At 38.7% G+C, this 17,823-nt stretch overlaps 1 protein-coding gene across 2 annotated transcripts in view; it reads right to left on the bottom strand.

The window, feature by feature from the left end:
- Positions 1-17,023, bottom strand: part of CCDC81 (coiled-coil domain containing 81) — a 48,578-nt gene extending 31,555 nt beyond the window's left edge. Inside the window, exons 1-3 of one of the 2 annotated variants that reach the window (XM_050755842.1) lie at positions 16,187-17,023; positions 5,613-5,674; positions 4,044-4,200 (exon numbers count right to left, since the gene is read on the bottom strand). In XM_050755842.1, coding sequence (XP_050611799.1) covers positions 4,044-4,200; positions 5,613-5,674; positions 16,187-16,265 — 298 coding nt within the window. In that variant the 5' untranslated portion in view covers positions 16,266-17,023. Of the gene's footprint in view, positions 1-464; positions 502-4,043; positions 4,201-5,612; positions 5,675-16,186 lie in introns of those variants that run through there. The other variant, XM_050755843.1, reaches the window with a different exon arrangement.
- Between the last annotated feature and the right edge of the window lie 800 nt (positions 17,024-17,823).

Genomic DNA, 17,823 nt, shown 5'->3' with positions numbered 1-17,823 from the left:
TTAAATGAAATAGGGTCTTATACAAGGGCATCAGACTGAATGACTCACAGAAAGCTTTTCCTCTCTAATGAGCCCATATATGACATTTCAGAGGAATATGATTGTATCTAGCTTGAAGGAAGCACAGGATCTATTCAACTAGAACAGATGTAGGAGCAATATAAGGTTCACAAGTCAGAAAAAGGATAAATAGCATAGAGAATAAAGATGACAAAGCCAAAGAGAGACAACAACAAGCTTCACTGATAAATAGGACATAGATAAGATAAGAATATTCTAAAGATTCACTCAGTAAGCATGAGTTATATGCTTTCAAATGTCCACCACTGCTGAACGATGAAAATTAACAAGACATGAGCTTCACTGCATCAGCCTGCTGTCTCCTGCACAATTTAACAGTAATTCCAACCACCTCCCTCCATTTTTTAAAAAATATACATTTCTTAAAAAGAAGGCTGTCTTACCTGCCTCCGGATTTTCCCCTCCCATTTGTCTGCTGCCTCTCTGCAATCTGTCTTTCAGACCACTCGTCTGAGTCAGGACACTGTCATCTCATGATTGCCAAGTCAATGGATACTTTGCAAATATTATTTCTCATGACCTCCCTATAACTTCTGCCAGCCATGCCCTTTCTTTTCCTTGTATACATGATACCACTCTTGGTTCTCCAATTTCGTCCTCCTTGGCCCCCTTTGCTGGCTTTCCTCCTCTTCTTCTTCTTATAAGATACTGAGATTTACTTGTTTTATAGGATTTTGTCCTTGTTTATCTCTTCTGCTGAGTGTGTATCCTCTCCAAGGTAAACATCCAAATCTTGATCTCTAGTCTCCACCCCTCTCCTAAGCTCTGGAATCACCTCTACCTAAATATCCCCACATGTATCTCAAATTCAGCACGTGCAAAAGCAAATTCACTATTTTATCCACCACCAAAATCCACCTTTCCCCTTCATTCTGTACAAAGGTAGTTGATAGCATGAGCATCCATCTGTTCTCCAAGCAAAAAATCTGAGTCATACTAAACGCCTTCCTTCCTCTTCCTACCCGCCACTCTCAACTTAAGCCATACCAGGTCTACATCTGAAATGTCTCATGAGTAATGTCTCATGAGTAGATACCCTCACTTCCCCTCCTGATGATCACTGTCTTCATTCAGGCTTTTACTGCATTTTACCAAACTACTGTAACTGAAAAGAGTATCTTTCTAAACTAATCCTATCTGTACAGATAATTCCCTGCTCAAAAACTTTCAATGGCTCCTCAGTGCCTACAGGATGAATTATAAAGTCCTGTCACACCATATAAGGCCCCTCATAATTGGCCCCTACCTACCATTTTCATCTTATCTTCCTCTGCCTGCCTTCACAATCATATGCCTCAGCTGTACAGAAGTACCTGTTACTTCCTTAACAGGCTTCATTCTTTCCTATATTCTTGACTTGTTAATATTGTTCATGAAATACCTTCCAACAGCTTCTCTGCTCACAGAGTCCTATCATCCTTTAAGACGTCTTTACATGTCATCTTCCTAAAGCAGAGTTAGGCATGCTTTCCTCTGAGCGTCATAGCATTTGATCCAGTTCTGATCAATTCGGCTTTTATAGCACTTAATCATGTTTCATCATTTCTTTTTTTTTTCTTTTTTTTAAGACTCTGTCACCAGGCTGGAGTGCAGTGGTATGATCTCAGCTCATTGCAATCTCCGCCTCCCGGTTCAAGGAATTCTCCTGCCTCAGCTTCCTGAGTAGCTGCGACTACAGGCACATGCCACCACACCCAGCTTGTTTTTTGTATTTTTAGTAGTGATGGAGTTTCACCATGTTGGCCAGGATGGTCTTGATCTCTTGACCTTGTGATGTGCCTGACTCGGCCTTCCAAATTGCTGGGATTACAGGCATGAGCCACTGCACCCAGCCCATTTCTTGTATATTAATTATCTATACTAGATTCAAAAGAACTATGTCTTACTCATATTTAAAAACCCCTATAAAATGTTTGCTTAGTTACTGATATGGTCTGAATTTGTGTCCCTGCCCAAATCTCATGTCTAATTGGAGGAGGGGCCTGGTGGGAGGTGATTGGGTCATGGGGGTGAATTTCCCCCTTGCTGTTCTCATGATAGTGAGTGAGTTCTCATGAGATCTGATGGTTTAAAAGTGTGTGGCACCTCCCCATTTCGCGCTTGCTCTCTCCTGCTCCGCCATAGTAAGATGTGCTTGCTTCCCCTTTGCCTTCTGCCGTGATTGTAACTTTCCTGAGGCCTCTTGGCCATGCTTCCTGTTAAGCCTGCAGAACTGTGAGTCAATTAAGCCTCTTTTCTTCATAAATTACCCAGTCTTAGGTAGTTATTTATAACAGTGTGAGAACAAATACAGTTACCTAGTTAATTAATAATGAAGAATCATAACCCCAAAGCTAAACGTAGACAGAAATTTTTCTTTGGGGGTTTTAAATTTTTATTTATTTCCCTATTTATCTTATTATTATTATTATTATTTTGCAGCCTCCAACTCCTGGGCTAAAGTGATCCTCTTGCCTCAGCCTCCCAAGTAGTTGAGACTGCTGGTGTCAACCATCACGCCTAAGTTCTTTGAAATAATTTTTTGTAGAGACAGGATCTTGCTATGTTGCCAAGGCTGGTCTTGAACTTCTGGCCTCAAGTGATCCTCCCGCCTTAGCCTCCAAAATTCTGGGATTACAGGCATGTGCCACCATTGCATGTGCCATCATGCCCGGCCTAGAATTATTCTTTTGAACTAATTCAGTCATATATGTCTAATTCTGAAATTGCCTCACCCAGTAAAAAATACAATTTTAGATCTAAACTACTTTTTTGGACTACAGTACAAGATCCAAGATGGAAAATGAGCTTTAATTCTAAGGCACAGATGTTTTTGCAAAAATGTTAGCTTTATTTTCATTTTCTTAGATAGGTTTTTGATGAAATAGGATATATTTCTTCTGACATAAAACTCTAGGTATTTCTTTTTGTTCCCATGAAAGGGGGAAAAAAAGAAAAGAAAAAAAAAAACTCTAGGTAAAAATAGCTGAAAAGTTCATCAAGCCCACCATACTGAATATATACCTAAGAAATTCTAAGTATGGTTTGTTGGCATTTGTTCTTCTAATATATCATTCTTTTGAAAGTAGAAAGTTAACTCAAGTGACTCTGAAAATTAACTTTTAGGAACATTAACTTAGAGGACAGTTACAGCCTTTTCGCCTGTTGCCATCGGAGATAGACTGTCTCCATTCATCCAGGTGTGAGTCTGATGCAGGGGGCGGGGACAATCAGGAAGGTCAAAAGGAACACAGCCAGGAATCAGAAAGTATGCACCCAAAGGCTGCTAAGTAACCAAGGGAGGTGTTAGGAAGCCCACACACTAAAGCTGGATGGAAGCAGTCTGTGGCAGGGATTATGCCTATTTTGTTTACCACTATGTCTCAAGCACCTGGAACAAGGTCTGACACATAGTTGGCTCTCAATCAATATTTAAGGAAGGGAGGGAGGGAGGGAGGGAGGGAGGCAGGGAGGTTGGCTTTAGGGTGTGAGAAAGGTATGTAAGGTATGCATTAAGTCTTTATGGAATTACTCAACTTCTAACTTTCAAATTTTAATGATTTGGATTATACGTATGATAGAAAGGTATCTTTTTGACAGCTGATACTGATTGTAGTTCTCCCAACCAGAAATCCTAATTAACTTTCTCTTCTTTATAACCACTTTTAATTTCTTACGATCTGAAATAAAGGGCTTACAGCTCTGTGGTGTGGCTTTTACATAAATTTTCTGTTACGTTACATCAGGTTTTTTCACTCCTACCTCTTAGGTTACTGGGGTTTAAAATAGCCTTCAGGAAGACTCTATTATTTTTCCACTTTGGCCCCTCCCTGTGCCAAAAGCACCTTATGAAAAGTGAGTTCCTCAAATCAGAAGGTAAGACAGCAGCACTGGCTATGCTTTGCCCTTTCATTTTTTTTTTTTTTTTTTAATCCCCAGGACAGTAACCTTCTGGGAAAATCCTACATATCAGAATTATTTACCAGGAGTATATATTTTGTTTTGTTTGAGTCCATGGATCTGCACTAGCTTCTCCGCCATAATAAACACAGGCCTCTGGATTAAGATAAATTTGTTGTTTCCCACCTCAAGTTTTTGTCTCATGAAAGTGAAAGTTCCAAATCCTGGAATCTGAACCCCCTGAAAAGGAAAAAAAAAAAAAATCATTGAAGGAGTGAAGAAAAAATAATCTTTAATATTATTATCCAAAAAACATGAAGAGAAGTAAGCTTAGGGCTTAAAAATTCAGTGATCTCTAGGACTCTTCAGAGTGATAGCATTTTATAATTCTAAGTTTTCAAAGAAGCTGAGTATAAAATGTAATATATTGGTCCATGATGATTTACAGACATCAGATCGCTCATCTCTGTATCATCAAAAGGCTAAGAAAATTTGTGTGAATGTCATAGCATCTTTTAATCTTTAACCAAGATTACTCCTGTCCTAAATTGTGTGACATTTTAAATTTTAATCATCTGCCATTAGAGGAATTTAAGAGGGCATGAGAATCTCTGCTTTCTCATTCCTACTTTTAGATTTTATGTCTGCCACTTAGACAACCCAGCATCCAAATCATATGCTGCAATGTAGTGATCCTGGCTGATGGGTAGAAGCAAATGTTTTTAGCTCTCATACTGGGTTTCTGTTTCCCTGGAGATATCATATATCAAGGACTACAAACTCAAATGCCTATAGGAGCCAAAAAAGAAAGCAAGAGAGTGAAAGTAGCCAGCCAGGGAATGTGATGGCTATGGACTGCACACCCCATCTAAAGGGAAGAACACATCTTGAGCTCCAAATGTGTCACCACGTAGTAATGGAAGACTAGTATCGTTAGATCTGCTGATTTTTCAATGAAAGGGAGGGGAAAAATCCAAAACATTATATAATTTCTCCCAAGTTTAAGTGCTGATAACAAATGCAAATTCTCAAGCCAAACAAAATAAATTTGAAGTATGAATTCTGCCCAAGGGCTCTCACAGTAGGACCTCTGAATGGGGTATAAAAGTTTCACAACTTCCCAGCTTCCCCCAAGCTCATCCCCAAATCTCCATGTAGTTTTATGGCATCTAAAGTCAAGACTTAACAGGAGGGAACGGTCCAGCCCTGGGCAAAGTTTCTCATTTTGGTAAGTCTTCTATTTCAATTAAAATCCATTCCCTGCAAGGAGGCAAGACAAGAAGCGTTATATCTTTGAAGCGTTATATCTTTCTACTGCTATGCCAGGAACTATCAGATCACAGACAAACAGAACTCATCTAGTTTCCTTACACACACCCAGGCTGATCAGCACTACACTCTGTAACACTAGAAGAGCAGAACTTACAAATTCATTACCTAAAAATAAAATTCATGTTTGTTACATCTATTACCCACAAGTCCGAAGCATGAGCATCATAAAATCACAGGACTGGAAGTTAAATGGGATGGCTCTAAAGTCTACTGCCCTGCTCCCAGCAACATTATATAAGACTATGGAGGAAAGATCCTTTAGATGCCTACATTAAAATTAATAAATAAATTTAATTTATTAATAAATTAATAAATATTACCTTGTGCAGGGTTAACTGCCGTCCCACAAATTCTGATACATTCCCCCAGATAATAGAGACTTCTGAAATTCAAAAGTAATGAGAAATTATTTAATTTATATGACCACCCATGTGGTAGTATCTTAGTGCTAATAAATAAAAATGTAAATATGAAATGTGGAAACAAATGACACTAATTCCTGATTAATTTAGAATTAAGAAAAAACAAGGCTATTCCCAAAAGTTAATTTTCTTGGTAGCTAAGGTTTACTCCCTTAAGTTTGGAAGATGTGATTTAAAATAATAATAATAATAAATTTTTAAAGAAAATCTTTCTACAGCAAAGGGAACTCTGTCACACCCTTTTCTTTATTCTATAAAGAGAGTTAATCAAGTATAACCCAGCCTTTTCTTAAAGACCCATTCAGCAACCGTTTATCGGGTGTCTACTCTGTGCCATCTGATTAATAAGAACGTTCATTCTCACGCCATTCCATAACACAGGAATAAGGCAAAAGGCCACTAAGGCATGAAAGGCTGTTTTGTGTACATTAACTTTTCCTACACTTCCATTTTTGCTAAATCCTCAAATCTGCTTTTTATTTTCATTTTTCACTGCTAAGCTACCAGCTGTCACTTGTGCTACTAGTACTCTGTGGGCTCCTGGACCAGTCATAATTCATTGCTTCATATCTACTGTGTTCTGGAAATAACAAATACTAATAATATGTCTAAAAAAAATTTTTTTTTTTGAGACAGGGTGTTACTGATGCCCAGGGTGGAGTGCAGTGGTGCGATCTCGGCTCACTGTAACCTCCGCCTCCCAAGTTCAAACGAGTCTCCTGCCTCAGCCTCCTGAGTAGCTGGGATTACAGGCGCCAGCCACCATGCCTTGCTAATTGTATTTTTAGTAGAGATGGGGTTTCGCCACATCGGCCAGGCTGGTCTGCAACTCCTGACCTCAGGTGATCCACCTGCCTTGGCCTCCCGAAGTGCTGGGATTACAGGCATGAGCCACCATGCCCGGCCTAAAATAATAATTTTTAAAAACACACTTTGAGTAGGACAAGGAGCTTTACTTTGAATTAATGCATACATTTTGCACTATCAATTTTGACTGATTGGAGGGGAGCCTTCCAAGTTTATCTTCTTGTTCTGTGTCTCAAAAAACTGTGGTAGAAAAACAGGTAGTTGCCAATAACTAAAGTGTTAATGTATGATATGAACCTATACTGTAGGTATGACTAATATTTCAAAGCCTAGAAAATTATATCTGTATTAACATCACCCTTCCAAACCTAATCATGTGTTTATCAAAGATACTATTCAATTAAGAACTCTTTGCAACTCAAGAGTGTTAAGTTTTAATTCTCAAAATAAAAAATCAAGAACAGTGACATTAACCAGCTTGTCATTTGGGGACATAGATGCAGGTGGTGACAAAAGCCCAATCCTTTTTCTACTTTGGAAACTGCTTGTTTTATTGGTTTATTTAGTTTATCTTTTTTTCTAACAATTTAAACCACTAACTAAAGCACGGAGAGTGCAATCTTTTAATTCTGGTATATCAGAGTTATAAATATTTTTATTAATAGGCCAGGGAAGGGGCAGGTTTAATGGCTGAAAGTAGCAGTGACTTTTATGAATATCTGGGATCAAGTTTGGTGATGGAAATTCACCCATTAATAAAATTAGGGCTGCAGGCTCCAATGAGCACGAGGGCCAAGATTCTGCCCCTCATTAATCACTTTCTGTAATCAGGCATTTCCCCTATTCTGCCCACCCTACTTTGTTCTCCACTCCTCCCCACCCCCACAGCACATAGAATTCTACTACAGGCTGCTGAGAACTAATAACCAGTTCTAACTGTATACTGAATCAAAATTTTCATCATGACCAAACATTTCATTAATTCACGAATGCAAAATCTCAGTATCCAGATGTACATGGAGAACTTTCAAAGTTATTAAGTCAAAATTGTTAAATGTATGACTCTAAAAGTCTTTCACCTCTGAAAGCTCGTATGTTAGGAAAACAACTACTCTGAAGATGAAATGATTTCATTAGAGCCAGAAGAAAGTGTATAGTTTGCAACGAAACCCCAGTGAAAAGACTCAGCTGAGTTTAATTGAAAATTTGAGGATTTTGTCTTTCTTCATTTGGATAATATATTCAAGCCCACTGTATTGTTTTATTCCATACAGCCTAATAGACAACATTATATAAGAGCAGAACTAATTAGTCTAAACTAAAATTTGCTATTTCTCACTGAAGAGAAAGGAAACTATGCATATCATTTGCCTTAGGAAGCTTTAGGCCCCTGCAATCCAATCGGAATAGACTTGGAAAGCTTACAGACTGTAATTTCTAAATTTGACTTTTTCTGACATCCCAAAGAGTCAGAGAGGATATCATTAAATCTCAAAATGAAAAATATCAAGTCTAAAAAGCAAATTGAAGGATATACTACTTTCATATTTTAAGGGAGGCCAGGGTTCTTACTTATTTCAATCAAACACTGAAGTGCCAAGAATCACTCTTATAAAGAACTAATCCCTAGACATATACTCTATATTCAGTTCAACCTTCATTTGGCTTCAAATTCTTACCATTCCATGCACTCAAAACCATATGCTTAAACAGAGTGCCAAGTAACAGGAATACTGTATCTTGTATATGATCACTATAAAAAAAAAAACAAACTACATGCCTGTTCTGTAAATTATACAATACTATATGCTTGAATAAGACATTAATGTCAAAAAAACAGATATGTTTCCTGATGTTATAAAACTTATCTTCTAAAATTAAAATACTGATATATGGAATAATATAGCAGAATAGTAAAGGATGATTTGAACAAAGAAACATATTCCCAGAGCATAATGCAATGGAAAGAACAGTGTGCTGCGTGGAAGGCCCACAGCCTTCCTGCCTCCATGGACTCAAGTTTTACCCAGTTCACATCTGTAAAATGATGACAGGGCCTTCTAAGCACTATAATTACATAATATTAAACTTTGCTAAAAGATACAGAAGCAGCAGGAATATGCAATGATGAATATATACACTAATGAAAGTTAATTTCTGTGTTTTGCTGAGTTTTATCTTCATCCTTGTTGCAATAGATCATTTGTGAAAGTTAATAAATAGTAGTTTGACTTTGACTTCTGTTATTCTACCAGTAAAGCCCTTGCTGAAGTCACCAATGGTCTCTTTGTCAATACATTCAATAAACGTATTTAATTCTGAGCCCTCAGCCATGTCTGACACTATTGATCACTCCCTCCCCCTTTAAGCACCTCTCCTTTTAGCTTTTATACTACTACTCTTATTTGGGTTTTCTCCTAACTGGCCATTTCTTCAGTCTCCCTTGCAGGCTTATCCTCCTCAACCCAACCATTAAATGGTAGGGTTTTTCAAGGTACATTCCTAGGCTGCTTCTCTTTTCACTCTGTACTCTCTACTTCAGCAGTCACACCCACACAGAAGATGATTCCCAAATGTTTATTTACAGACCCAGACTCCTTGCCACCCCCTATTTGAGATTGTGGACCTTTATCCAACCGCCTACTTAGATAACACACAAAGGCCCTTCAACTTGCCCAAAACCACAATCTTTCTTCCCTTAAATCTTGTCTTTTATCTGGCATATCAGTCTCAGTGAATGGCACCACTATCTATTAATTTATATGAGCCAGGAACTCAGAAGTCATCCTTTAGACTTCTCTTATCCCTCACCCCTAACATCCAGTCCATCACCATAATCTGTAGATTTTACTTCCAAGTTGCCCTTCGTTCATTGCACTCCTCTCTATTTCTACTGTTACCAGTTTTAGACCAAGCTACCATTTGTTCTCACCAAGACTATTGCTATAGGTATTCTTGACCCTCCTATTCCTTTCCCACCTGGCAACCGGAGTGATCTTTTCCAAATATAAACTGATCGCATCATTCAACTTCTTCTTGACCTCCAGCTCAGAACACTTAATGGCTTCCCATCAGGCTTAACATAAAGGTCAACATCCTTAATATGACTTACAAGGCCCTGCATTACTTGACCCCTTCCTTTCTCTCTAGCCTGCTTTAGAATACACTCCCTCCCCAAATCTACAGAGCAGCCAGTCCACTGTCTTTCAGTTGCTCCTTTACATCATACCCTCACTGTAAGTTTTTGCCCTTGTCATTCCCTTTGCCAAAATCATTTTCACCTCACTTCCACTCTCTACCTCTCTGATCCATTTCATCTACTTAATTCCAACTCGTTCTTCACAACTCAGCTCAAATTATCCCTTCTTTAGTCATTCTTGGCACACACCTCCATCCTTACTCTCTATTAAAAGTTCTCATTTGACTTCCATTTCTTGGTGCTGTATGTAAGGAAGTCACCACTCCATCCTAAAAACTAAAAAGTTGACCGGACTGAAAAATCAACAACTCTTCTTGGATCCATAAGATGAGGGAGGACACAGGGCAGACTGCTGCCCCTAAAAATTAGAGAGACAGAAATGCAAATACCAGGAGGAATGGCTTCCTGAAACAGACGCACATGCAGAAACAGCATCAAGAACCAATGCTGGGTAAGAAAACCCGAAGTGTAATTGACAAATTTCTGGAGGCTTAGTGTGGACAACACCAAGAGTTAAAACCTCCAGGGGAACCCAGTCATGGAGGGAGGGTTCCCACATAGGGGAAGGTTTACTTCCCAGAGCTCAACCAGATTCCCACAGCTAAATATCCAGTAAATAGGAGAGAAAAATCTCCTTGTGCTTCTGGTGGGGGGAAGAAAAAAATTACCATTTTTAAATATGCCAGAGCACTCTGTTGTTCTTAATGACCTGCCCTCAGAAGAAACTAGTTCACCAGAGCCTAACCTGCTGGGATATTATCCGAGCCTAACTGACCTGGGAGAAGGGAAATGACCAACTCCAGTCCACTTTAGTCATTCTGTCCCACCTAAGGAGAAAGGAAAAATCTGAGAAACATTTGTAAAGTTCACAGTCCAGAGGCACAGGCTCACTAAAAGACTGAGACCTGATCATAGGACTATAGACTGCTTTCCCACCCCCGCACACTCTACCCCTACAGTACTAAAGGTGTATTTATAGAAGTTACCTTTACCCAGTACATCACATCCAGCTATCAAGAAAAAATTATAAGGCATACTAAAAGGCAAAACACACAATATGAAGAGACAGAGCAACCATCAGAGCCAGACATGGTGGGGATGTTGGAACGATCACACTGGCAATTTAAAACAACTATGGTTAATATGCTAAGGGCTCTAATGGATATAGTAGATGGCATGCAAGAACAGATGGGCAACATAAGCAGAGAGATTGAAATCCTAAGAAAGAACCAAAAATAAATGCTAGCAACTAAAAACACTGTAACAGCAGTGAAGAATGCCTTTGAAAGGCTTGCTAGTGGACTGGATATGACTTAGTAAAGAATCTCTGAGCTTGAAAATGTGACAAGGAAACTTCAAAAGGAAAGCGAACAAAGACTGGGAAAAAAAAAACCCAGAGTATCCAAGGATTGTGAGGCAGCCACAGAAGGGGTGTACTCAGAATGGGAATACCAGAAGAGGGAGAAATAATAGAAGAAATACTTGAAACAATTACTGAGAATTTCCCTCTAATGTCAGACGTGAAACCACAGATCCAGGAAGCTCAAATAACACCAAGCTGGGTAAATGCCCAAAAAAGACACCTAGGAATATCATTTTCAAAGTACAGAAAATCAGAGCTAAAAACAAATCCTGAAAGAAGCTGGGGCAGAGGGAGGGGAAGGAACACCTCATCTATAGAGAAACAAAGATAATAATTATATTGAACTACTTCTCAGAAACCAAGCAAAAAGAGAGTACAGTAAGACATTTCAAGTGTTGATAAAAAGAAAACAGCAACCTAAAATTCTGCATCCTGTAAAATTATTTTTCAAAAGCAAAGGAGAAATTGTTTTTCAGACAAACAAAAATTAATGGAATTAATTGCTAGTAGACCTGCTTTTCAAGAAATGTTGAAAGATGTTCCTTAGAAAAAAGGAAAATTATGTAGGTCAGAAACATGGATCTACATTTAAAAAGAAAAAAAAGGAAAGAAAAGGAGGACCATCAAAGAAGGAATAAGTAAAGGTAAAATAAAAACTTATTTTTTCTTTGAGACAGGGTCTCACTCTGTCGCCCAGCCTGGAGTGCAGTGGTGCAGTCTTGGCTCACTTTAACCTCCACCTGCTAGGCTCTCAAGCGATCCTCCTACCTCAGCCTCCTGAGTAGCTGGGACTACAGTCGTGTGCCACCATGTCCATCTTTTTTTGTTTTAATTTTTTGTAGACAAGGTCTCACTATATTGCCCAGGCTGATCCTGGACTCCTGGACTCCTGGACTCAAGTGATTCTCACACCTTGGCCTCCTAAAGTGCTGGGATTACAAGCATAAGCCACTGCACCTGTTTTTATTATTCTTAGCTGACCTAATAGATAGCAGTTTGTCCAATAATAGCAATAATTATTCAATTATGTATGCTTATTCATATATGTATTTATGTTTATATATAAGTGAAATGAAATGAATGACAGCAATGATACAAGGGATGGGAGGAAGGAATTAAGGTTTTGTTATTATAAAACAATCACACTACCTGTGAAGTGGTACAGTGTTATTTGGAAGTGGACTTGAATTGATTGTAAATATATATTGTAGTCTAAGGCAATTTTTTTAAAAAGTATAACTGATATGCTAAAAAAGGAGAAAATGGAATCATAAAATGCTCAGTTGAAAATAAAGATAGATACAAAAAACCAGGGCAAAAAGTAGAAAACAAAAACAAATATGGTAGATATTAATCTAGCTATATCAGTAATCACTTTGAACATAGGCTAAATGTACCAATTAAAAGACAGAGATTTTTGGAGTGGACCAAAAAACAAAACCCAACTATATGTTGTCTAAAAGAAACCCAATCTAAATCTGAAAACATATAGGTTAAAAGTAGATGGATGGAGGAAATATAGCGTGGTAATACTAATCAAAAGAAAGCAAGAGTGGCTATATTAATTTTAGACAGAACAGACTTCAAATCAAGGAGAGTTGTCAGAAACAAGGAGCATTACATAATAATAGGGGGGTCAATTCTTCAAGAAGACATAAGAATTTTTTATATGTATACACCTAAAAATAGTTGTCAAATTCATGAGGCAAAAACTAATAGAATTGCAAGAAGAGATAAATGAATCCATTATCATACTTGAAGACTTCAGTACTGACCTATCAGAAATGAACAGATCCAGCAGGCAGAAAATCAGTAAAGGCATAGTTGAACTCAACAGCACCATCTGTCAAATGGATATAGTTGATATCTACAGACTAATTCATCCAACAGCAGTAGAATGCACATTCTTCTCAAGCTCACATGGAACATTGACCAAGACAGACCATGTTCTGGGCCATAAAACACACCTTAACAAATAGGATAGAAATCATACAATGCCTGCTCCAGATTACAACGGGATTAAAGTAGAAATGAATAAGAGAAAGATAAGTGGAAAATCCCAAAATACATGGGGACTAAATAATATGCACCTAGATAACACATGGGACAAGTCAGAGGACTGTCACTACCCAACTTCAAGATTTACAATAAAGCCGAGTCATCAAGACAGTGTGTTATTGACAAAAGAATAGACAAATAGATTAATAGGACACAAAAGAGAGCCCAGGAATAGACCCATATAAATACAGTCAACTTATCTATGACAAAGAAGCAAAAGCAATACAATGGAGCAGAATGTCTTTTAAACAAACATTGCTAGAACAACTGGACATCCACATGCAAAAAAATAAAAAAAAAATGAACCTAGACACAGACCTTACATCTTTCACAAAAATTAACTTAAAATGAATCATAGACCTAAATATGAAGTGCAAAACCATAGAACTCCTAGAAGATAACATAGGACAAAACTTAGATGATCTTGGGTATAGAAAAGACTTTAGATGAAACACCAAAGGCATAATCCAAGCAAGAAATAATAAGATGGACTTCATTAAAATTTAAAACTTCTGCTCTGTGAAAAACAATGTCAAGAGAATGAGAAGACAAGCCACAGACTGGAAAAAAATATTTGCAAAAGACACTGTCATGCAAAATATACAAATAACTCTTAAAACTTAACACTAAGAAAAGAAAAACTCAATTTAAAAATGAGCCAAAGCCCTTTATATATATATCATCAAAACACGACAAGCATATTAAAAGGTGCTCTCCATTATATATCATCAGGAAAATGCAAATTAAAACAATGAGATAACAATGCACACATCTATTAGAATGACCAAAATCTAAAATACAACAACAAATGCTGACAATAACATGGAGCAACAAGAATTCTCACTCATTGCTCTTGGGAATGCAACATGGTACAGCCCCTTTGAAAGACAGTCTGGCAGTTTCTCACAAAACTAAACATCCACTTACCATACAATCTAGCAGTTATGTCCCTGTGTATTTACCCAAGTGAATTGAAAACTTACATCCAATTTTTTAAAACCTGCACACAGATATTTAAAGCAGCTTTATTCATCATTGCCAAAACTTGGAAGCAACCAAGACATTTTTCAGTGGGTGAATAGATTTAAAAAAAAAAAAAAAAAAAAAACCTGTGGTACATCTAGATAATGGAATATTATTCAGAACTAAAAAGAAATGAGCTATCAAGCCACAAAAAGACATGGAGGAACATTAAATGCATATTGCTAAGTGAAGGAAGCCAATCTGAAAAGGCTTACACTGTATGATTCCGACTATATTACATTCTGGAACTGGCAAAACTATGAAGACAGTGGAAAGATCAGTGGTTTCCAGAGTTTGGGACTGGGGGTAGGGGTGAATAGGCAGAATAAAGGGGAGTGAAAATACTCTATATGACTGCAATGATAAATACATGTCATTTTACATTTGTCCAAACTCATAGAATGTACAACACCAAGAAAGAACTCTAATGTAAACTATGAACCTTGGGTGATTTTGATGTGTCAATGAAAGTTCAATTGTAACTCAAGTACCACTCTGGTGGGGGATGTTGACAATAGGAGAGCCTATCCAAGTGTGAAGTTAGAGAGTATGTGGGACATCTCTATCTGATACGGTTAGGCTTTGTGTCCCCACCCAAATCTCATCTTGAATTGTAATCCCTAGGTGTTGAGGGAGAGGCCTGGTGGGAGGTGATTGGATCCTGAGAGCAGTTTTCCTCATGCTGTTTTCATGATGGTGAGGGATTTCTCACAAGATCTGAGAGTATTATAAATGGCGGTTTCCCCTAGTCCCCTGGGCTTCTCTCTCTCTCTCTCCTGCCGTCATGTAAGACATGCCTGCTTCCCCTTCTGCCATGATTTTAAGTTTCCCGAGGGCTCCCAGCCATGCAGAGCTGTGAGTCAATTAAACCTCTTTCCTTTATAATGACCCAGTCTGGGATAGTATCTTCATAGCAGTGTAAGAATAAACTAATACATTGTCCCTCCTTCTTAATTTACTGTGAACCTGCAACTGCTCTAAAAAATCATTTTTTAAAAAAATTCTTACTGTACCATTTACCTCCTCCCTGGTAGCATTTACCCAAATGGTAAATTTACATTGATTTGTGTAATTATTTGATTAATGTGTATCTTCCCCACTAAACAGTAAATTCCAAGATTTTTGTTCACCATAAATTAACTAGTGCTCAGCATATAGCAAGGTTTCAAAATTACTTGAATGACTATATATAAATTTACAAATATAGCATATGTTTTTAAATTCATTAAACCATTATCTTCAATGCTTCTTTCATGATGATTTTCAGAGGAAAAGATAGGAGTGATGCAGGGGAAGAGAAAGAAGTATCTGTTCGTATTTGTTTCCTGTGGTCATTTGGTTAAAGCCTAAGCAACATCTCTGTTATAGTGGTTTGATAATAATAAGAGTTTGCATTCCTGCAGCACTTTTCTTCCAAAGTGCTCCTATGGTTTGCAGACAGATCTCAGCCTCACTTTGGGGTGACTCTTCTACAAACGATGCTAAAAACAGATCTTGTCTTGCTACTAACCAAGCGTAATGAATTTTCTCTGAGAAGGTGCCAGGTCCCCTTCCAAAGTACTTACCCTGTATCTTTTTATGATCATCTCATTTTCTTAATACAACCACATGACGTCAAAGGCAATAAAAGCAACCATCTTTGCAGGAACTCTGAAAAGGAGCCATTTAGGGTCTCTGCACCTCTTTTCTCTAGGTAGGCAAAAGGGTTGTGATCCATCCCAGTGGGTGGGGTGGGAATGCTTGTTTTTACCTAACCTTTATTGAGCACTTACTTTGTGCTAGTCCCTTTATTGATCACTTACTTTGCGCTGTCTATGCATCACCTGGCTTAATCAAAACCAGAAAAGGGTCTCTGGGCGTCCAGGGTGGGTCTGATGTGATTACCAGCTGGTTGTCAAGGCAACTTAGCCACTTGCAGGCCAGGCCTGAGCCAGGGAATAGGGAAGTGGGTCTCCCCGCTTCCCCTGCAAGCAGGTGAAGGTTCAGTCTCCAGGGCCACCCCCCACTACCCAACACGCTTACCCTCCTGGCTCAGCGAGGGCAGAGTGGGCAGCACCTGCCTGCCCAGGTCCTGCAGGGCACGGGCGATCGTATCCAACATCTCCAATTTCCAGGTGACTCCGTACTGAATCTTCGATGGGTCTCTTCTCTCTTATATGGAGTGTATACAAAAATGATTCTCCCACCCTCCAGCCCCTTCTCCACGGAGCTTTGGATGTGCCTTAAAAATCAGAATGACGAAAATCCTGAATCTGTTGACTCTTTTTTCCTCTTTCTTAAATAAACTTAAACATTCTTTCTCGCCGTCCCTCGCCACTGCCTTGGCTCTCGGGCAGCTCCCACCACAGGAGCCGCAGGAACTGCTCTCCGGCACTGAGTGAGAGTGTGCAGACCCGCGCCCTCCGGACCAGGGAGAGACCCAGTGAGGGGTGAGCTGCAGCCTCGAGGAAGGGAGGGGCACCAGGGAGAATGGGCCCGACAGGAAAGGGCCGGGCGCGTTGCTGGGACGCGAGAAAGACTCGCTCGGTTGCTAAGGCGTCAAGGCTGGGATTCGACCTCACCCCCTTAGATGGGCAGCTTCCAGGTTGCCTAGGTGATTCGGAAGCTCGAGGAAGCAAGGTTGGAAGTAACTTAAAGATAAATAAATAATTGGTTTTTACTTATCTGACCCCGGGCAGCGAAGAAACGTGGTTAGAGTGGTAGTTTTTGTACCTTGGACAAATCTAGGAATGCCTTTTGCCCAGAGCGATGGATATTTGAGTCTCCAGATCTGTTTGAGAGTTTGAGCTCGAATTTATTTCTTTGTTTACTTTTCCCGGGGCTCTCTTCCTAGGAAATGGAGAGCTGGAGAAGTGGGGAGGAGGGAATTGACTTTTTTTAAACTACAGTCATTTCTCCCTTTTCTCTACATGTCACCAGTCTCATCTTGAAGAATTGTGTGCATACTCTCCCCTCTGCTGATAATTATCACAAGCTGAAGATACCTATGCAAAACCCATCCAAGTCAAAAAATAGAATGCTAGCACATTGCACAGATCAGCACCTCATTACCCCTCCAGTCATTAGCCAACACATACTGCAGATTCATTTTTCCTGTTGATTCTTTGGAATCATATATTATGTATTCCTTTGTGTCTGGCTCTATTCAAATTCACATTATGTTCATGAGGTTCATCCGTAGTTTCTATGGTAATAATTTCTTCATTTACACTGTTATGTATTATTCCTTTTTATGAGTATGGCACAATTTATGCATTCCACTGTTGAAGGGCATTTGTGTTGTTTCCCTTTGAGGCTACTGGGAATAATGCTGCTGCAAACATTCTCATAGAACACTTTTGACAGATACATGTACTCATTTCTGATGTGTATATAGGGGTAGATTCATGGGTCATGAGAAATGCATGTGATCAATTTTAATAGATAATGCCAGCTAATTTTTAGTGGCAATATCAGCATTATTGTTCCATATTAAGATAATGGAATTATAAAAATAATTGTTTTACAATGCATTCGATTTTGAATTAAATATAGTGATACTTTTAATCTGTAGAAAAGCTGTCTTCAGTTCCAGGAGATGGTGGTGGATGCTAATTGTCAGTGAATTGCAGATGGCTAAAGGAAGCTCTAAAAGAATAAGGACAAATTTGTCGACTTTT

The sequence above is a fragment of the Macaca thibetana genome, chromosome 14 (assembly GCF_024542745.1).
Source record: "Macaca thibetana thibetana isolate TM-01 chromosome 14, ASM2454274v1, whole genome shotgun sequence".
Taxonomy (NCBI): Eukaryota; Metazoa; Chordata; class Mammalia; order Primates; family Cercopithecidae; genus Macaca; species Macaca thibetana.
Note: the sequence above shows the minus strand (reverse complement) of the source record. Positions and strands in the feature narration are given on the sequence as shown.